This window comes from Sinohyriopsis cumingii, chromosome 15 (genome assembly GCF_028554795.1).
Source record: "Sinohyriopsis cumingii isolate HCF-2022 chromosome 15, ASM2855479v2, whole genome shotgun sequence".
NCBI classification, from domain to species: domain Eukaryota; kingdom Metazoa; phylum Mollusca; class Bivalvia; order Unionida; family Unionidae; genus Sinohyriopsis; species Sinohyriopsis cumingii.
This window is the reverse complement of record NC_142975.1, coordinates 76,751,121-76,768,189: the sequence shown is the minus strand read 5'-3', so window position 1 is coordinate 76,768,189 and position 17,069 is coordinate 76,751,121. Positions and strand designations below refer to the sequence as shown.

At 35.0% G+C, this 17,069-nt stretch overlaps 1 protein-coding gene across 3 annotated transcripts in view; it reads left to right on the top strand.

The window, feature by feature from the left end:
* Positions 1–11,198, top strand: part of LOC149782110 (uncharacterized) — a 63,999-nt gene extending 52,801 nt beyond the window's left edge. The window contains exons 11-12 of one of the 3 annotated variants that reach the window (XR_016414226.1): positions 3,709–3,830; positions 8,618–8,754. Coding sequence is in view for 1 of the 3 variants with exons in the window: in XM_089933549.1 (XP_089789675.1) it covers positions 8,618–8,877 (260 nt within the window). In the remaining 2 variants the exon portion in view is untranslated. Of the gene's footprint in view, positions 1–3,708; positions 3,831–8,617; positions 8,889–10,544 lie in introns of those variants that run through there. The other 2 variants (XR_016414227.1, XM_089933549.1) reach the window with 2 other exon arrangements.
* Positions 11,199–17,069: the final 5,871 nt, after the last annotated feature.

The following is a 17,069-nucleotide window of genomic DNA, read 5'->3' as shown; positions in this document are numbered from 1 at the left end:
TAATGATTGCAATTATAGTGCTGGCTTGCTTGGTTGCAATTATTGTCAGTTGCTGCAGTAGATACAGTAGAAGAAATAACAAAACATGATGTCTTGCAAATATTAAGCCACAGTATAGGGCACAGTTCAGTTGTTATTAAACATGTTCTTGAAATAACGAAATCATATGTGGGCGGAAAGATGAATGAGCGTAGATTTTTAATTAACAGAAGAATTACCATTTCAACGAGAGATGATCAAAAACCTTTCTGGACGATTATAAATCGTGATTATTTCATTACTTATTGATCTCCTGTTTCATTATTCGATGTGATATACGAATGTATTAAAATAGGTTGGGTCAGTTTGAACTGAATCAATAAAGAGTTATGTTTTTCAATTGGGATTATATGAAACATAAAACATACAGTCGTAATTTGATGTAGCTATCCCGTACATCGGTATTTTTTCAAATCCGTATGAAATGAGAACTTTTCTTGATTCAAATAAAAAGCACATCAAAATTCAAAGTTAAAGGGTAATACAATAATGACATGATCAATGGTCTGGTTCCATAATTACAATTCGTGATACTTTGATTTCTTAATCTTCTATTGCAATATGATATGCCTCCGTTAGAAACTTTCAGGAAGTTAGAAAATGGTGGGGTCAGCTTTAATTTAGGTCACAAATAGTTATCTTTCATTTGGGATTATATCAAACATATACCCAGGAACAATACATTGGTCGTTTTTTGACGTAGATATATATGATACATCTGTATTTTTTTAAAAGTTGTTTGAAACGTGAATTTTTTTCATGATTGAAGTATAAACATTGAAACACACCGTTAAATGATAGGTAACCTTTTTTGCATTATTATCAATGGTGATTGTTTTGTTTCTTAATTGTCGGTTTCATTATTCCATGCCTCACTTAAGAACTTACCCAAACTTAATCACCGTTTATATCATACTACTAGCATAACAATACTTTGGTCATTTGACGGGTCTAAATGACCATGATATTAATCACTCTTTCATGTTTGTAAAAAAATGGCAATATTTTCGATCTTTCCTGTAAACTGAAAAAAATCTTCGTAGGAGAACTTTATGTTCGATTTAAAGGATTTTCCGAAATAGATACGCACGAATAAACCCGTTACAGTTAGTTAATAATTATTTTTATACTTAAATGGTGGACGAGATATAATACTGTCACTAATGTCCCATCATTCCCATGTTGTGTCGTAACATCACCTTACGTTTGTACACATTTAATTTTGAAGCACTTTAAAGATCCATATCAATTTTAGCCTTAGGCTATATATTTAGAGCAAGTGCTGTTTTCACTATTTTGCAACAGGGATTGGAGTCAAAACTTCTTTTCGACTTAGAACTTTGCCCTGCATTGCATCGTAACAATATATTGTGATGTAATTTGGTAGATATTATGGTCACTTGAAGATAAACATATCAACTAATCGCTATGCTCCTACAATTACTTTCTAAGAGTTATTGGCCAATTTGACTTGCAGCTGAAAACAATGCATGCCAAAATGCTGTGATTGTCTCAGTTTTCAGTGGTTTGATTGTCATGAAACTTGGTAAATGTTATAATCATCAACTTAAGATGTGCATATCAATAAATTAGTGTGCTGTTACATATTTAGAACTACTCAGAAGAACTTATTGGACGGCCTGGTATGTGTCATCCACTGGCTGTCAGCATAAATTTCTTATGACTATTCTGTGCGAACTACCTCGAGGATTACCATGAAGCTTTGCATACACATTCATTCCTTGGAGTAGCTGATCATAAAAGAATTTGGCTGACACATCGACATCAGTCATGGGAACCAATACTGATGCAAAAACTTACAATTTGTTCATATGACTTTGTGAAATGAACCTCGGCCTGCAGATTTACAGAATAGTAGCAGACAAATGCGAAAATATGATCGTAATGGTCAGATCTGGATATCAGAATGTTCGGTTTGGTCCAGATCAGTGTTTTCCGATTAGATGCAATGCACTTTGCCAGGGAACAGACTGTCTTTGCAGATGTATCTATGATACTTTAATCTGCTGATGATTTTCATGCAAAACATCCGCATAAGCAAACGTTTGCTTATAACATGATTTAGAAATGTCATCCAACGAATGAATACACACAATCATCCTCTTAAACCGTTGAAGCCACACATAAATAAAACGGAATATTTTCCGATTATTAGAAAAATAGCAGGGAAAGCAATAATTACATTCATTAGACAATATGTCATGTGGATATGGGTATTACTCATGGCAGGAGGGATGATTGCCAGCGCCATGTGAAATAAGACAAAACAAGGATAACGTCAAGGCGAGAGATCTACTCAAAAGCCATTAATCTCCATGGAATTCATCATTGAGGTTTCTGAAGCTGAAGTGAAGGCTATTAAGGTCTAAGTGTACTTTATAAAATTGTTAGTTGACGTTAATGCTGCTTTTATGCCAGCAGATCATACTTCAGGAGCTTTTGAATCTAATTCTACAATAGTGGAACAGGACATTTTATTACACCTTGCTGAAAATTGGCCTAATTTAAAGAGAATTATACACTGCTTTACTGTTTCATCTGGCGGGTATGCCATGGTGGACTTCCTGAAAATTCTAATATTGGTATTCCTTCTGGATAGATTATTATATCGACATGGATTTTCACCAGATCCTTCCTGGCGATGTCTACTTGATCATAAATGATCATGGTGATGCATGGAATTACAATATGGCTGCTACAGCCGCTATCTTGAAAGCTTGTTATCACTATTCTTTACGAATGGATGGTTTATATCATCAAGTGATTTTCACTGAAAACTTACGGTGTTTAGTTGGTCCTAAATGAAACTGTCGCTGCTCATCCATCCAATATGGTCGTTAGCGTCTGCCATTTTGAAAATAATGGGAGTTTCACCGGAAGACTTCTAGTAATGTCTAGTTGGTCCTAAATGATCATAGTGACAATCTGAACACCAATGTTACCGCCATTGTGTTCATCTTGAAAATCTTGTTATTATTTAAGGAAAAGATTGTATGATGTCTGTTTGGTCATTAGCGGAAATGGTACCAACCTGATATTTAATATGTCTGCCATTACAGTCACCTGGATAATCTTCTTGTGGCTATTACTTATATACAGAACGTGACATTGACATCGGATTTTACCAAACAATTTGTAGTGTGTACACTTGGTGCCAATCTTGTATTTAAAACATTCACGACAGTGACTGTCTTAAAGGTATCGTTTCTCGTTTTGCCTATTAAATCAATGGTCTTATCGACATGTAGCTTCAGCCAAGAGATTGTTTATGATCTCGAGTTGCCTCTAATCGCGAATGGTGCCATCATACATCCAATATGGCCACCACGATGGCCATCATAAAATTCCTGTTAATGTTACTTGTCAAATATGGGTAGTCATATCAACACGGGATATTCAATCACATTCTGATGAAGTCTAATTGGTTCTTAATTATAATGGTGCCGATCCTAAATCAAATATGACCAACATGGATGCCATCTTTAAAAACTTGGTATCACTGACGAATATAGGAGTTGATTTCAATACTCAACTGTTGAAAGGAAGAAATAAAAATGGTCATATCTTTGATTGCAGGAAATATCTTTTGGCTAATAGCTCCTTCAAGTGACTTGTGTTGCTAACGTTATTGAACTTTTATTCTTGCAGCTGAATGCAGTGTGTGACAGAAATGAATGTGTGAACCAAACTAGTCGCTGAGTTTAGTGAATCATTGTTGTTCATCCTTCGAGTTGGAAGACAACACTAATTTGTGTAGTTTCTGTGTGTACGTAAGTAGCTGATCAGGCCAATTTGTATTCTGAAATGGCTTTGGCCCACTGGGCATTGGTCTATATTCTCTTGCATGTCAGACTAAAATCTGGTATTTAGGGAACGGTTGTAACTAAATAGTTAATCAGGAACAGGCCCTTCCTGTAAGGTTTTCTTTGCCGATAGTCTCCTCCGATTAAAGTGCTTGCCCTCTGTCCGGTATCTTATGGCGATCCATGTGTCATAGTCATAGTGTGTCATAGTCATAGAAGGCATCAGTAACGATGGCAGAGAACAACATACTGATTAGGGATCGAGTCAATACACAACCTTTCTTGGTTCCATGCTCGACTGGGAATGGTTCAAATGACTCGCCGACGTCCATGACAGGCCTAAGTATTTTAATTGCCAAACCATCACGACAAATGTCTCTGGACAACCAAATGCTATCATGATATTTCAAAAGTAACCTCAGCTGACTAAGTTGTAGGCTTTTGTCAGGTCGATGAATGTCGTGTACAGGTTGGAGTTCTGTTCTTCTCATCTCTCCTGGAGTCGAGGAGCTACAAGAACAATGTTCGGGGTAGCTCGTCCTTTCCTTGAGCCACATTTAATCTCAGGTAGTAGCCCTTGATCGATGTCATACACAAGGTAATTTATCACTATTCTAGAGAGGATTTTAATATATTGAAAGCATAAAGATGCTATGGTGGTTGTTGTAGAATTTTCTGTTGTCTTTCAGCGTGTACAAGTGGGCGAAGTGCACATCCCTGCAATCATGTAGCATCGTTCCTTGAGCCAATACTGACTGGAAGATTTCAGTCATGTTTTGTGTCATTTGCGAGCCCCTGGTTGTAAGCGCGTCTTCTGAAATCCCATCTGCTCCAGGTGTTTTGCCATTTGACAGCAGGTCAATTGCTTTCTCAGTTTCAGTCAGCATTGGAGAATCAGCAAGTGATATATTGATTTCCACTTGTGGCTGTAATCCAATTGCCTCCTCACTGACAGACGACTGTTGATTGAGGGTTTTGATGAAATGTTCTGCCCATTCTTGAAGTAACTTTTTGTTTGTCAATGAGAGGTATTGTGCTGTCCACACATATTATTGGAAATGTTCCTGATGCCTGTGGCCCATAGATTATCTTCAAAGCATTTTATAGAAGTTCTTTGGTTTATTTCTGTCAGTGTAGGATTGAATCTCGTCTGCATTACTGCTTAGCTATTAGTCATGTAACTCTCTGAATTTGCAGTATATAGTCCTTTAGATTTTGTTGAAGTCTGCCTCCTTAGATGGTGAAGTTTTGTCATATAGATTGCATCCTGTAGCCGATGTTTCCTATTCATATCTTTCTGTATACCAGCATCACTCTCATCAAATCAATCTTGATTTTCCTTAACGTGGGACTGAGTGTTTGAATGCAGTAGAGTATAGAGTCTCTGAAAGATACATTGTTTTCATCGACATTCTCAGGATTCACATAAATTGTGTCCATTAGGTTATTCAGTTCTTTGACAAAGTTTTCTATCACATTCTCCTCTCTCAAATCAGAGGCGACGATGTTTTTAGGAACATTTTGTGTTTTAAGCGTCTGCTAGACTGAATCTGGATACTGAGCTTGGAAATTATGAACCTATAGTCAGTCCAAGATTAAATACTTCTCAGGACCTTCGTTACTCGGATATCCTGCCTGTCTCTTCTCCTGACAATGAGGTAGTCAGTAAGATGCCAGTGCTTGTCGCGCGTTTGCACCCAAGACGAATTCTTACAAATGGGCAGGCCGAATACTGCTCGTGATTAGTAGGACATGTTCAGCGCATTTGCTCAGTAGGAGTCTGTTGTTATTGCATTGCCAATGTTCTTTTTGACATTTACACCTGGCCATGTCTGGTAAGCTTTGCCAACTCGAACATTAAATACATGAGTACTCATAGACCGGTGCCCAGTCACCGTCAATTTCTTGTCAGGCCCCTCTGATCTGCAGAAAAACTCTTTTCTAGATATGAAAGACTAGATCCAACCTCTTTACTTACCTTGTATCTCAATCTTGTTGCCACCAACGAACTCTTGGGGGTGGGGGGCGAGGGGGCGGTGGCAACTCACTCGCAGCCAACACCGAGCCGGTCCTCCTTCACGTGGGAGATCGACTCACTCTCTGCCATACGAGATGTATAAGTGAGCAGATCCTCACAGGAGGACGCTACTTACATCATGTCATAACCATCATGATATGAAATCTTTTCCAATTTGCACAATTTATGACAATCAAATGATTGCAATCTACCATCAAAAATATGCAAACATTTCAATAACGTGTTCACCATTATGACCTGATTAGAATTTGCTCAAACGTAATAGAAAGCATCCTGGCATGACGACGTTTCAGATTTGTGCTAATGATACCACTCCACCATCAGATTTGGCCACTAGTACTAAAAGAAGAAAAGTCTTTAAATCAGTTCCTCAAAGAAGCCATTCAGTTAAATTTGACCACTTTTAACAGAAACCCAAGCTTTCAGGTTTGTACTGTTGCAAATTCACAGGCCACGTTTGCAAAATTAGAATAACATTTAAACATCAACTTCTTAAAAACGTCTAAGCAAACATTGTTCAAACAATCAAGGCAATAACGATTTCGAAATTTATACAAATAATGAAAACCCATGAGTACATGTTTTCACCATTACTAAGAATAGGACAAACATTGATGATTCCCTCTCAAAAACTACTCAGCAGAAATGTATCAATCTCACAGAAAGCATTATGCTAAAATGGCTTTCATATTTAAAAAAATATGCCAATTCAGCATCAAATATGGCTGCAATTTAAAAATGGTAAATACATTATAACTTCCTAATACAATCACTCACAAAAATATGTCCATATTTTACATAAAGCATTCCGTCATGAAAGGGTTTTAAAGTTGTACGAATGATGCCAATCTGCCAACCAAGGGTGCATTTACTAAAATAAAAGTCTTAAGAAACTTTTAACGGACGTTTATCAGCATTGATTGAAGTGTGTCCAAGTGTGAACAACTTTCATATGTGACTAATCATGTTATTATGCTATAAATATAGCTGCAGGTACTTAAAGTAAAAAAACACTTACACAAATTTAGAAGCAAACACTGCATACTGTGTCCTGGCCGTGGATATTTCAATTTCGGACAAATGATGCTGACATATCATCAAGATGTACAACCTTGAAACAATTACTTTCATAACATATGCAATCAACCGCATTGGATAAAATTTCAACAGATAACAGCCTACTGACACTGATTTATTTGCCAACTGGATTTACAGTAAAAAAAAAGACTGAATATTCTCGATCCGAAATCTTGTTATCTGGTCAACGTAGCACATCTGAATTTTTTATTTACTGAGTTGATCCATACATAATTTATGCTGTGGTGACTTAGATGTTTACTTTTGGCTGTAAATAAATATCTTAAGTAAACGTTACTGAACCTGACCTTACAATTTATAGACTGAGTAAGCAAGTATAAATTTATACCTAACCTCGCAATTAAAATAACCTTGTAATGCATATGTATATGAACTTAAAATAATATTTAAAATGTCTTTTACCTGTTATGAGAACATTTTTCTTGAGCAACAATCAGAAACAGATAAATATCAGAAAGTGTCATACCTAACCATATACATTGTCCAACTTGTTCTGGCATTCGTCTCTGAAGTACATTTGTCAGCTAGGCGAATGATGGTATGCCCACTTCTGGCTCATTAATGATGAGTAGATACATTTATTGTAATCTAATGAAAGTTTGTCCTTTGATCCTGCACTTGCATTGAGGTTAATGTTGCCATAGGAATAGCAATTTTGTTTTCAATGTGGTTTTATCTGTTGGATATATTCAACATCCATTAAATTTATCCATTTTGTTTGCTCCAGGAACATGAACATTAACTGCTGATGTTATGTGTAGAACTAAATAGGGGCACAAGGACATGTCTGCAAGGTTGCATAAAAAGCAGTTCAATTTGTAGATTCTATAGCTGCACAGTTTCAAGTTTGAGTGTTGCAACCCTGTGGCAACATCACAAGAACATTATTGTACGAACCTTGTACATTTTCCCCATATATACAGAAACCGTTTTTTTCAACTGATGCAACCAATATTCCAAGGTGAAATTATTCTATTTATCATGTAATTGCAACATTATATGGATAACATACCAACATAATAATTGTTGTATAATGTTAAATATAACAGTACGCCCCATGAAATCACCAATGAGATCATGTCATGCCAGGCAATGGAATACTGACCAAGACAATCCAAAAGTATTTTAAATTCATTTCATGACATTGTTTTTCATGTTTGTTTTTTTAAACCAGGATTGTTTGCTATGTTTAAAAAAGGTACATCTTTCCATTTTCCAAGTGCTATTGATATTATTGATGGTTCTAAGTTTTTTGAGCTTAAGTCGACAATGGTCATGTTCTTGGTTATACTGAAGGGACAATTCCATACAGTGGATTTGAATGATTAAAGATCCTCACAATAACACCAGACCACACACCTTGGTGTCATTTCATGTCATTTTATGTCATGTAATCCATGCCGTCTTATTCCAAACATCTGAATGGCCACAACTTCTTTAAAATACCAAACGTTTAATGTCTGCAATATTACTTATATATTATCTTGAAATTGTGCTATTATTATTATTATTATTTATTTATTTATTTATTTATTTATTTATTTTCCGAATCATTCGGAAACCACATGAAATATATTTATTATGATCAGAAATTATGCTTGTGTCAACATTTTTGCAGAGATCCCATCCACTGAAACTGTGGAGGTTGAGGTATTAGTAGATGGATATTCAAACTTTTCCTCCAGCATCTTTCATCATCCTGAATCTCATGGTAGTACAAACTCAGTTGATGAAGAGACAACTCACGTAAAGTCTGTATATAGTAATGAGCAGGTCTCATCGACAGTAGAGCAGACCAACGAAGAAGAAGGAACCTTCTTTGAAGAGTCACAGCAAGATGATTTACATAATGAGGACCATATGACTACAGGAAATTAATCAGATATTTTGTACGTTTGCTAGATATCAACCAACATAATGCATATAAGGAGGTTATTATATAAATACTGATCATATAATAGAAACAATTGTTTATGTTATACTGTGAAGACACTGATTCCATCACTTTGGGACTGACAATTTAGTTTATCTTTAGACGAGGGGGGTGTCTGTTGATCAGGCATTTGCTTTTCGTTACCGTGGTGATATATTTTCTACTAATGTAATATACATAATTGTTTTCTCCTACGAATCAGAGCAAGAATATTTTATTCGTTAGGACAAGTGTTTATTTTTGTCTCGAAGTGGTGTGGTATTTGGTAGAGCTGAAATGAATTCAGAGATTCAAAAAAATCAGAACACTTCTGTCAGTATTAAAATATATGCTTGTATACCTAGTGAGTGTGTCCTGCATTTTGCAAAGTTGAAATTTAAACTATGGAATGCCTGAAATGTCATTTGTCATTAGATTTAGATGACTGAGTTCACACTGTTTTCAGTGAAGGGAGTGAGTCAATAAAAAACATTTTAGTTAAAGAATAAAAGCATAATGTTATAGTTTTCTTAATATCGATGAATATGTGGATCCTATTTTAAAATATTGAATGAATATATTAAGATGAAAGTTTCGTATTTGTTTTATTATTTGTTTTGGGGTGTCACTTAACATACCAAAGCCATCTACCTTTAGGTCAAGGTAGCAGCAAGAGAAAATGAAATCCAATGACTTCTTATATTTATCCAGATTATAACGTTTGAACGACTGAAACTATTTCAATAAAACATTACCAGTTGTATATCAAATATAGTGTTTTGCAAGCCATACCCTGACCTGCTGCCTCAAGGTTAAGGTTATCGCAAGGAAAAATATAACTCTGATATGTGTCCTTGTCCTTATAGTGGCTGCTAGGTATAGCCTGTCTTGCAAAGAGAAATGGTATTAACCCCAAAAACAGCAACAACGACAGACTCAACCTGGAAATCAGGTTTTAGACTGGGCTTGGGTTGTGTTATTTCTCTTTTTGTTTTGTAACTTATTACATCGTATGACACAATCTCATTTGTATTTTTTTATTGTTCTTAAACTCGGTACATACTACGTCCATCGTCAGAAAATCTACATGTTTACATGTGCTTCCATGATTCTTAAGGGTTTTTGCCGTTTTTGACTTCCAGCTTAGGGTGTAATGTTATAGTGGATTACTGTGAAATTCATTGCATCATTGATGTTTGATACCCTCTAGCCAAGATTTGGAAAGGCACTTAATTCCTATTTCCTCATCTCGATACAGCCGATAATGTGTTTAAGAGAAATATTAAAACCAAAGGTAGTTTTCAATTTATCACATACCCCAATCTTTTCTTCATTTTCAATTCTTTTAGGTTTAGAGTGTGAATTATTTTCAAAACGCGTTAAGATTTATAACATTTGGATTTTGTGCTTCTAAGACGATCTACACACATACGTCAGTGTAAACATTTAAATAGTGACAGTCTGAGTATGTAATATGGAAGAATGAATTAAATACGAGTATCAAGCACCATTTGGGAATTTAATAAAAATGTGGACAGTAGGACATCACGGGACAAACATAACGTTATTAAAATTTGTTTTGGGACACTGTTGATCAAAAGTATTTCTACAGCTACGTTCTATTATTTTCTAGGTATACCAGCTGAAGATGATCTTTCCCGAGCAGATTCTCTTTTAGGTAGAACCAGTCTTGATGAAGAGCAAATGATTGCTGAAAATGAGAATGTATGAGATACAGAAGCAGCTTGAACTTGTTTTAATAGATAATATGAATATAAGGATATAAGCTGTATGTAATGGTTATGTCAAATAGATATAACGCTTGTCATGGTTTACTCATTTTGATAATGGAATCCTGATAGTGATGACCTATATATAATATTTAGCTCATTTATAAGCTGTATGTAATAGTTACCTCATATTGATGTCCTGTATGTATGGGTTCCATCACATTGATGACTTGCATGTAATGGTTGGCCCATATTGATGACCTGTATGTTATAGTTAGCTTATATTGATGTGTATGATGTGTGATTTGGATTTTAAATATATTACAGCTAATATGGATGACCTTGTTCATATTGATCATCTGCATGTAATGGTTTGCTTATATTGGTGACCTGGATGATTCAGTGCTTTGCCAAGAAATGATCCCAATGTGGCAATTTGGCCCTAAGAGTGTCAAAATATGAAACACTATTAGAAAGACATGTGGGATCAACAATATAACTCATTTTTTCATATATTTGTATTTATTGAAGTACTAGTAATAAAAATCAATATATTGTGTTAGTTTTGATTAAATATATTTACCTTTAATCTGTCCAATGTAATGAATGACATATAATTCTCAAGGCATTTACCACACTATCAAAATCATTTATTACACATACACACACCACATATGTATTAAAGATCAAATATTAAATACACAGTAACTTAACTAGCTTATATATATAAAAGTTTCCTCTCATTAGAATTTATCCACTGTTACAAAGCATCACCAAGGCCAACAGTCTTTTTGCACCTAATTATGAGCATATTCCACATTGAATTGGTCTAGTGCTGGTAATGTTAGCAAGTTTTGAAATGGTCTTTGTGGTGTTTCTTAATCAAGTCCCAAGGAGCACTCATGTTGTTCCTTGCATAGATTGCATTCATAACTAGTGGTTTCACCAGTTCTTTTCTTTTGCCTCTGTATCAATTATGGATTCACACATCTCCTCAGGCTCCTTAGGGGTAAGTATTAATTGTTTTGCTTCTCCCTATTGCTTGATTAAGTCTTAAATATTTTCATCACCTAACGTTACATTGTTTTCTGAGAACATACCAATATGGGTTTTACACCAAGCACACCAAATGCATACCTGACATTACTGTCAACCTCTAGAAACATGTGATCATTGTTCTACAGGATGGTATCTATAAAGGTATATTTTATAGAGTTTGTATTGCATTTACCTTGTATCAGGTTGACACAATTCACGTTGGTAAGTTTACCTTCATGAATAGTCAAATGATCAGTTTGCAACTGCTCCAGATATGTACCAGACTCCATTACACCAGATTTAAGATTGTTCAAGACCTTTTTACGATGTTCAGCAGACATTTGAACTATTTTCACATCAATGTCAGATTTCTGAATTACAGACAGTTCAAACTTTATAGGTAAGATATCTATATACAGGCAACTTGCTACAAAGGAGTCATACTGAATGACTTTCTTCCTATGAACTTTGTCAGTCGTAAAGAACATGACAAGAGAGTCCAGTGACTTGTATATTGTCTGAAAAATGATAAAACAGACAGCCAGTGAACTTTATGAACTTCTTTGATTTTTGTAATTGGTTAAGTAAGCGAAATTTTGATGACAGCTAGTCGAAATGGAAATTGGATGAGGTTTGAGGTTTTGAAAACATTGTATATTCCTGTCACTATACTGATAATCAACTTTGGGACCTCATCTTCTGCCTGATATTGGGAAGTGTAAGCCTATGAGGTATACACTAATAGTTCAACAGCTTAAGATTGTCTCTAATCATAAGCACAGTCAACTCTGCACCTGTAACAGCCACGACTTTGACTCAGTATGTGCCAAGACATATTATTTGAGAGTTTGGTATTTTCTTTTCAGTCCCTGAGTCAGTTCGTCATTTATAACTTTCCATGTAGCACTATGGACTTAGATACAAAGCGGGTCGTTGATTTATAAATATCTGCATCAAGCACTTAGTTTCTTCTCAGCCCCTATATCATCAAGTTCATCCAACAAGTATTTTCTTCTCAACCACAATACCATTAAGTTCATCCAACTAGTTTCTTCTCAACCACTATATCATTAGGTTCAGCCAACTACTAAATTATTTCCAACCCCTATATCATTAAGTTCATCCAACAACTAGTTTCTTCGCAAATCCTATATAAGTTCATCCAAAAACTAGTTTCTTCTTAACCCTTATATCATTAACTTCATCCAACAACGAGTTTTTTCTCAACTCCTATATCATTACGTTCATCCAACCACTAGTTTCTTCTCAACCCCTATATCATTAAGTTCCTCCAACAACTAGTTTCTTCTCAACCACTATATCATTGCATTAATCCAACTACGTCTAACAAAAGGGGGCATGGTCATTTAACTGTCAGCAATTTTATGAGCAACAACCGCCAGTCATTTGTGGATGTTTGTGACTGACTTATATGAACAAAAACTAACATGTTTTTTCAACCATTCAACCCCATAACATTCAGACAATCTAGTTCCTCAGGTAACTTCGTCAAACTCTCATATTAGGAAATAAAAATATCCTCTTTGGCCACCCAAAAGTTAACTTTCATAACAATTAAAATGCTAGCCTCCTTTTCACTGGTAACTTTATTTAGTTTCCTGAAATTCCCGACCAGCAGTTATTATATTTAAATACACTTGTATATACCTAAGCATACTACAATACTCTCGAATATAGCCAGGGAAATATGCATAACGAGTATATATATATATATATATATATATATATATATATATATATATATATATATATATATATATATATATATATATATATATATATATATATATATATATATATATCTTTGTGTGTGTGTGTGTGTACACAAATCTGTGATTATCTGAGATCGAAATATTTCGCTCTCCTGTGGTTTGCTTGGAGTAACAATGTGTACATATATGCATTTCTCAATGCTATGCACGATTTAACTTGCAGAACATTTGCTAAAAGCAAACACCACCGTAATGTAATTGCTGAAAAATAGAATGAGGTAGAGCATAATCAGTTTTATTATAATTATTTCAGTCTGAAAAAGATGTGTGAGAGAATATACCATTACCTGTTATGTGATTGCGGCATGCCTGTTTAAGCGGTTCTCTCTCTCCTATAGCAGATACGCCCAACAATTGAAGTCTTCATTTCCAAGGTTTTCAACCTCTTATGGACCAACCTAAAAATGTTAGAAATTAATCTGTTGATTCATATGGACAATCAAATGTATACTTTGATCATGTAATGTAAATGTTAGCAAATTTATACATATGAGTTTTATTTTTTTGGGGGGGGTATATATGTCTTGAGTATAAATGAAAAGACCCAGACGTAAAGAATACATTACAACATACACATCTGTTTGACATTGCTTACTTACCTGTTCGATATACACGAGCTACATGTAATAAATGTGGAGAACACACATACTTACGGGTCACATTATGTACTAGTGTAACTGTGTACATGAAAGATATAAGTTGATATTATGACAACTGTAGGTGCATTTCCTCTTGATACTCATACTACATATTATATTTTCAAACGTTAAGAGTAATGATCCATTGCACTGCGATCTGTTACAGAGTAATGCATTGCAACAAACCTTCACCACAAGTCATGAAATAATTCATTAAAAAATACATTTTTTAACAAAGTTCAATTTTGGACCCTTTTTTTGGTACACCACAGTCTGCTTGGTCTAATGGGTTTTGCAAATTCCAAGATCCACTCGTGCAATTCTTTTGCAATTAGTACGTATTGTTTTGAAATTGTTGTATGGAAGGATAACAGTAACAAGTGGTAGCTTAGGTATGTATCAAATTCGTTGATCTAAAGATAGGTCCATAAATGCAACATATCGATATATCATAAATATGTACCAAGAAGAGGTAACCGTTCATATAACACTATGAACTGATATATTTATATAAAGCAAACAGGATTACCGTTAATATACCCCCATGAATTGACCTACGATATGTACAAAGCAGGATTACTGTTCATATAATACTATGTTGTGATTTACGATATGATTTTGAAATGAAAAGAAACATATATTAACAGATAAAACGGGATAGGTGGTGTGTGGAGACACTCAGTCCTAGAGCCGCCTAAGATGTGTGTGTCCATAGCTACTAATATCTGCTGGTAGTTAGTTGAAAAATGTATGCATAGGACAAATTGCATAGTACAACCACAAATATTGTATTCTGGACAGTGTTTCTTTTTTGCCTGTTCCATTTCCTAAACAATGAAGAATTTATGTGTCAATACCATCAAGAGTAGACGATCATCATATTGAGAAAGAACATTGGTTATATTATCTGTGTTAATTCCACTAGTACTGTAACAGTTTCGTATCATATTTGTTTCAATGTCTGCATATAGGATAAAATATATGAAGAGTATAGATCCTCTTATCTAAATCCTCTCTTAATGCCAAACCAAGATGACGCCTTACAAATAATGACTACACAGGATTTGATATTTGGATAAAAATTTCTATCAAATTTATCATAGATAATTAAAATTTAAATGTGCCAAATGATATCAATAAAAATGTGTCAAATGCTTATGCAAAATCAATCAAAAGAGGAAGTCAGGAAATATTGTATTTTTGGTATAACATATTAAATCATAAGTTTCTTATGTACACTCAAATGAAGTGGCAGAGCAAGGCTTCCAGTACATGGGGGGCAGTGTTCTTTAGTGACGCCCCACCAAGGTGTCTGTGGGCACTAATATTTACTTACTTTGCCATAGAGAACAGTTCTTATATCAGTTGCCAACCTCCATCCAGTGTTGGATTATGAATTAAGCACATAAAGTGCGTACTTAGGACACCAGTAAAAAAGGGGCATCAGAAAAATATTTTTAATTGTTGATGATAAAATTGAATAAATTTTATATGACCGCTTCGATCCGCACATGCGAGTATTTTAATTTGGAAATGGCAACACTTGTATTTTTCCACCTTTTTAGCATTTGATGATGTTTTTCTGAGTTTCACATTTTGTGGGGGAACCATATTATTTTCAGCGCTTAGGGCCCTGAAGCATCTTAATCTGGCCCTGCCTCCACCCCACCACATCCACCCCCGTTATACTAAAGTGAGGTGACATGCAATGAGAATTATAGCTAACCTAAATTTTTTTACGTAGTTCACAATGGCGCCCTCCATATGACTGTAGCGCGGGGGCAAGTGCTCCATTTATAATTTTTTAAAAACTCCGTTTGATCCTTGTGTATATTTGTGGTGAAGCAGTTTTATTCCTACTTGTAATAAATGCACAAGCGTCTTTATATGTTAAATTTAGAAGTGAACTGGTCTCCAATTTGAAATATACTGCATAAGTTTATCCCTTTTTGGCATAAATATAATAAATTATTTATGAATGGAACATAATTCATCAAATTCGTACCCAATGTTAATGGCGCTCACCAAAATCTGTCTGATATATTTCCAACACATTTTATGAACTTCTACGGTGAATCCATCAGATGTAGAGAGATATATTTTGTAAGAATCATATGTTATATCCACAACCATTCAATCATGGTCAAAGCCATGACTTGCTATAACCTATAAATGTATATTTTCATAAAACTTGAGTATTTTATATATTTTGACAACATCTTGTGCATCTACATACCCCCTGTCTCAAGGTCAAGTTCGCAACACTGGTCTCTTTCCTTATTCAGGTTGCAACTTTTTACCACCAACAGGTATCTTGATTAAACGTGAGATTCGCACATTATGCAATAGACGTGTCAATAGGTTAAAGTTCAAGGTAATTAGTAGGGAACATGTCACATGATGGTGTATTATGTATTATATGCAGCATTCTTGTTTGGCTTGGGATTGATCTGTGGGATATACGTTTTCCGACCAGGTCTTTAATCTAAGGGCATAATTTGTAGATTTTCTTGTAACAAGAAACTGAAGAAAAAAAAACACATTAAACAAGAGGCCGTAGCTGGTTGAGTGATTAAAAGTGCTCGCCTTTTCCAATCACTGCCATCTCACCTCTATCAGCTTAGATTAGGGTTTGTTGCTGGGTCAATGTAGGCATGTGAGAAAGCTACTTGGATCTTCCTGTGTGTCGATGGTTCTTGCCGGGGTTTTACTGGGTTCTTCCTCCACCAATTATGGTGGCTGCCAAGTACTGCATGTCTTGCAGAGAAATGGCATGAACTGAACCTAGAAATCAGGTTTTTGACTTGGCTTGCGTTGATCTTTTGGTCAAGAATTTATATGTGCAGTATCTGTTAAAGGTTGAGGCAACAAAATTATGACAACTATTTTCAACATAAAATTTATTTATTAGATAACATTATAAATTTATAAATGAACCTAACTGCACTCAAGGCATATG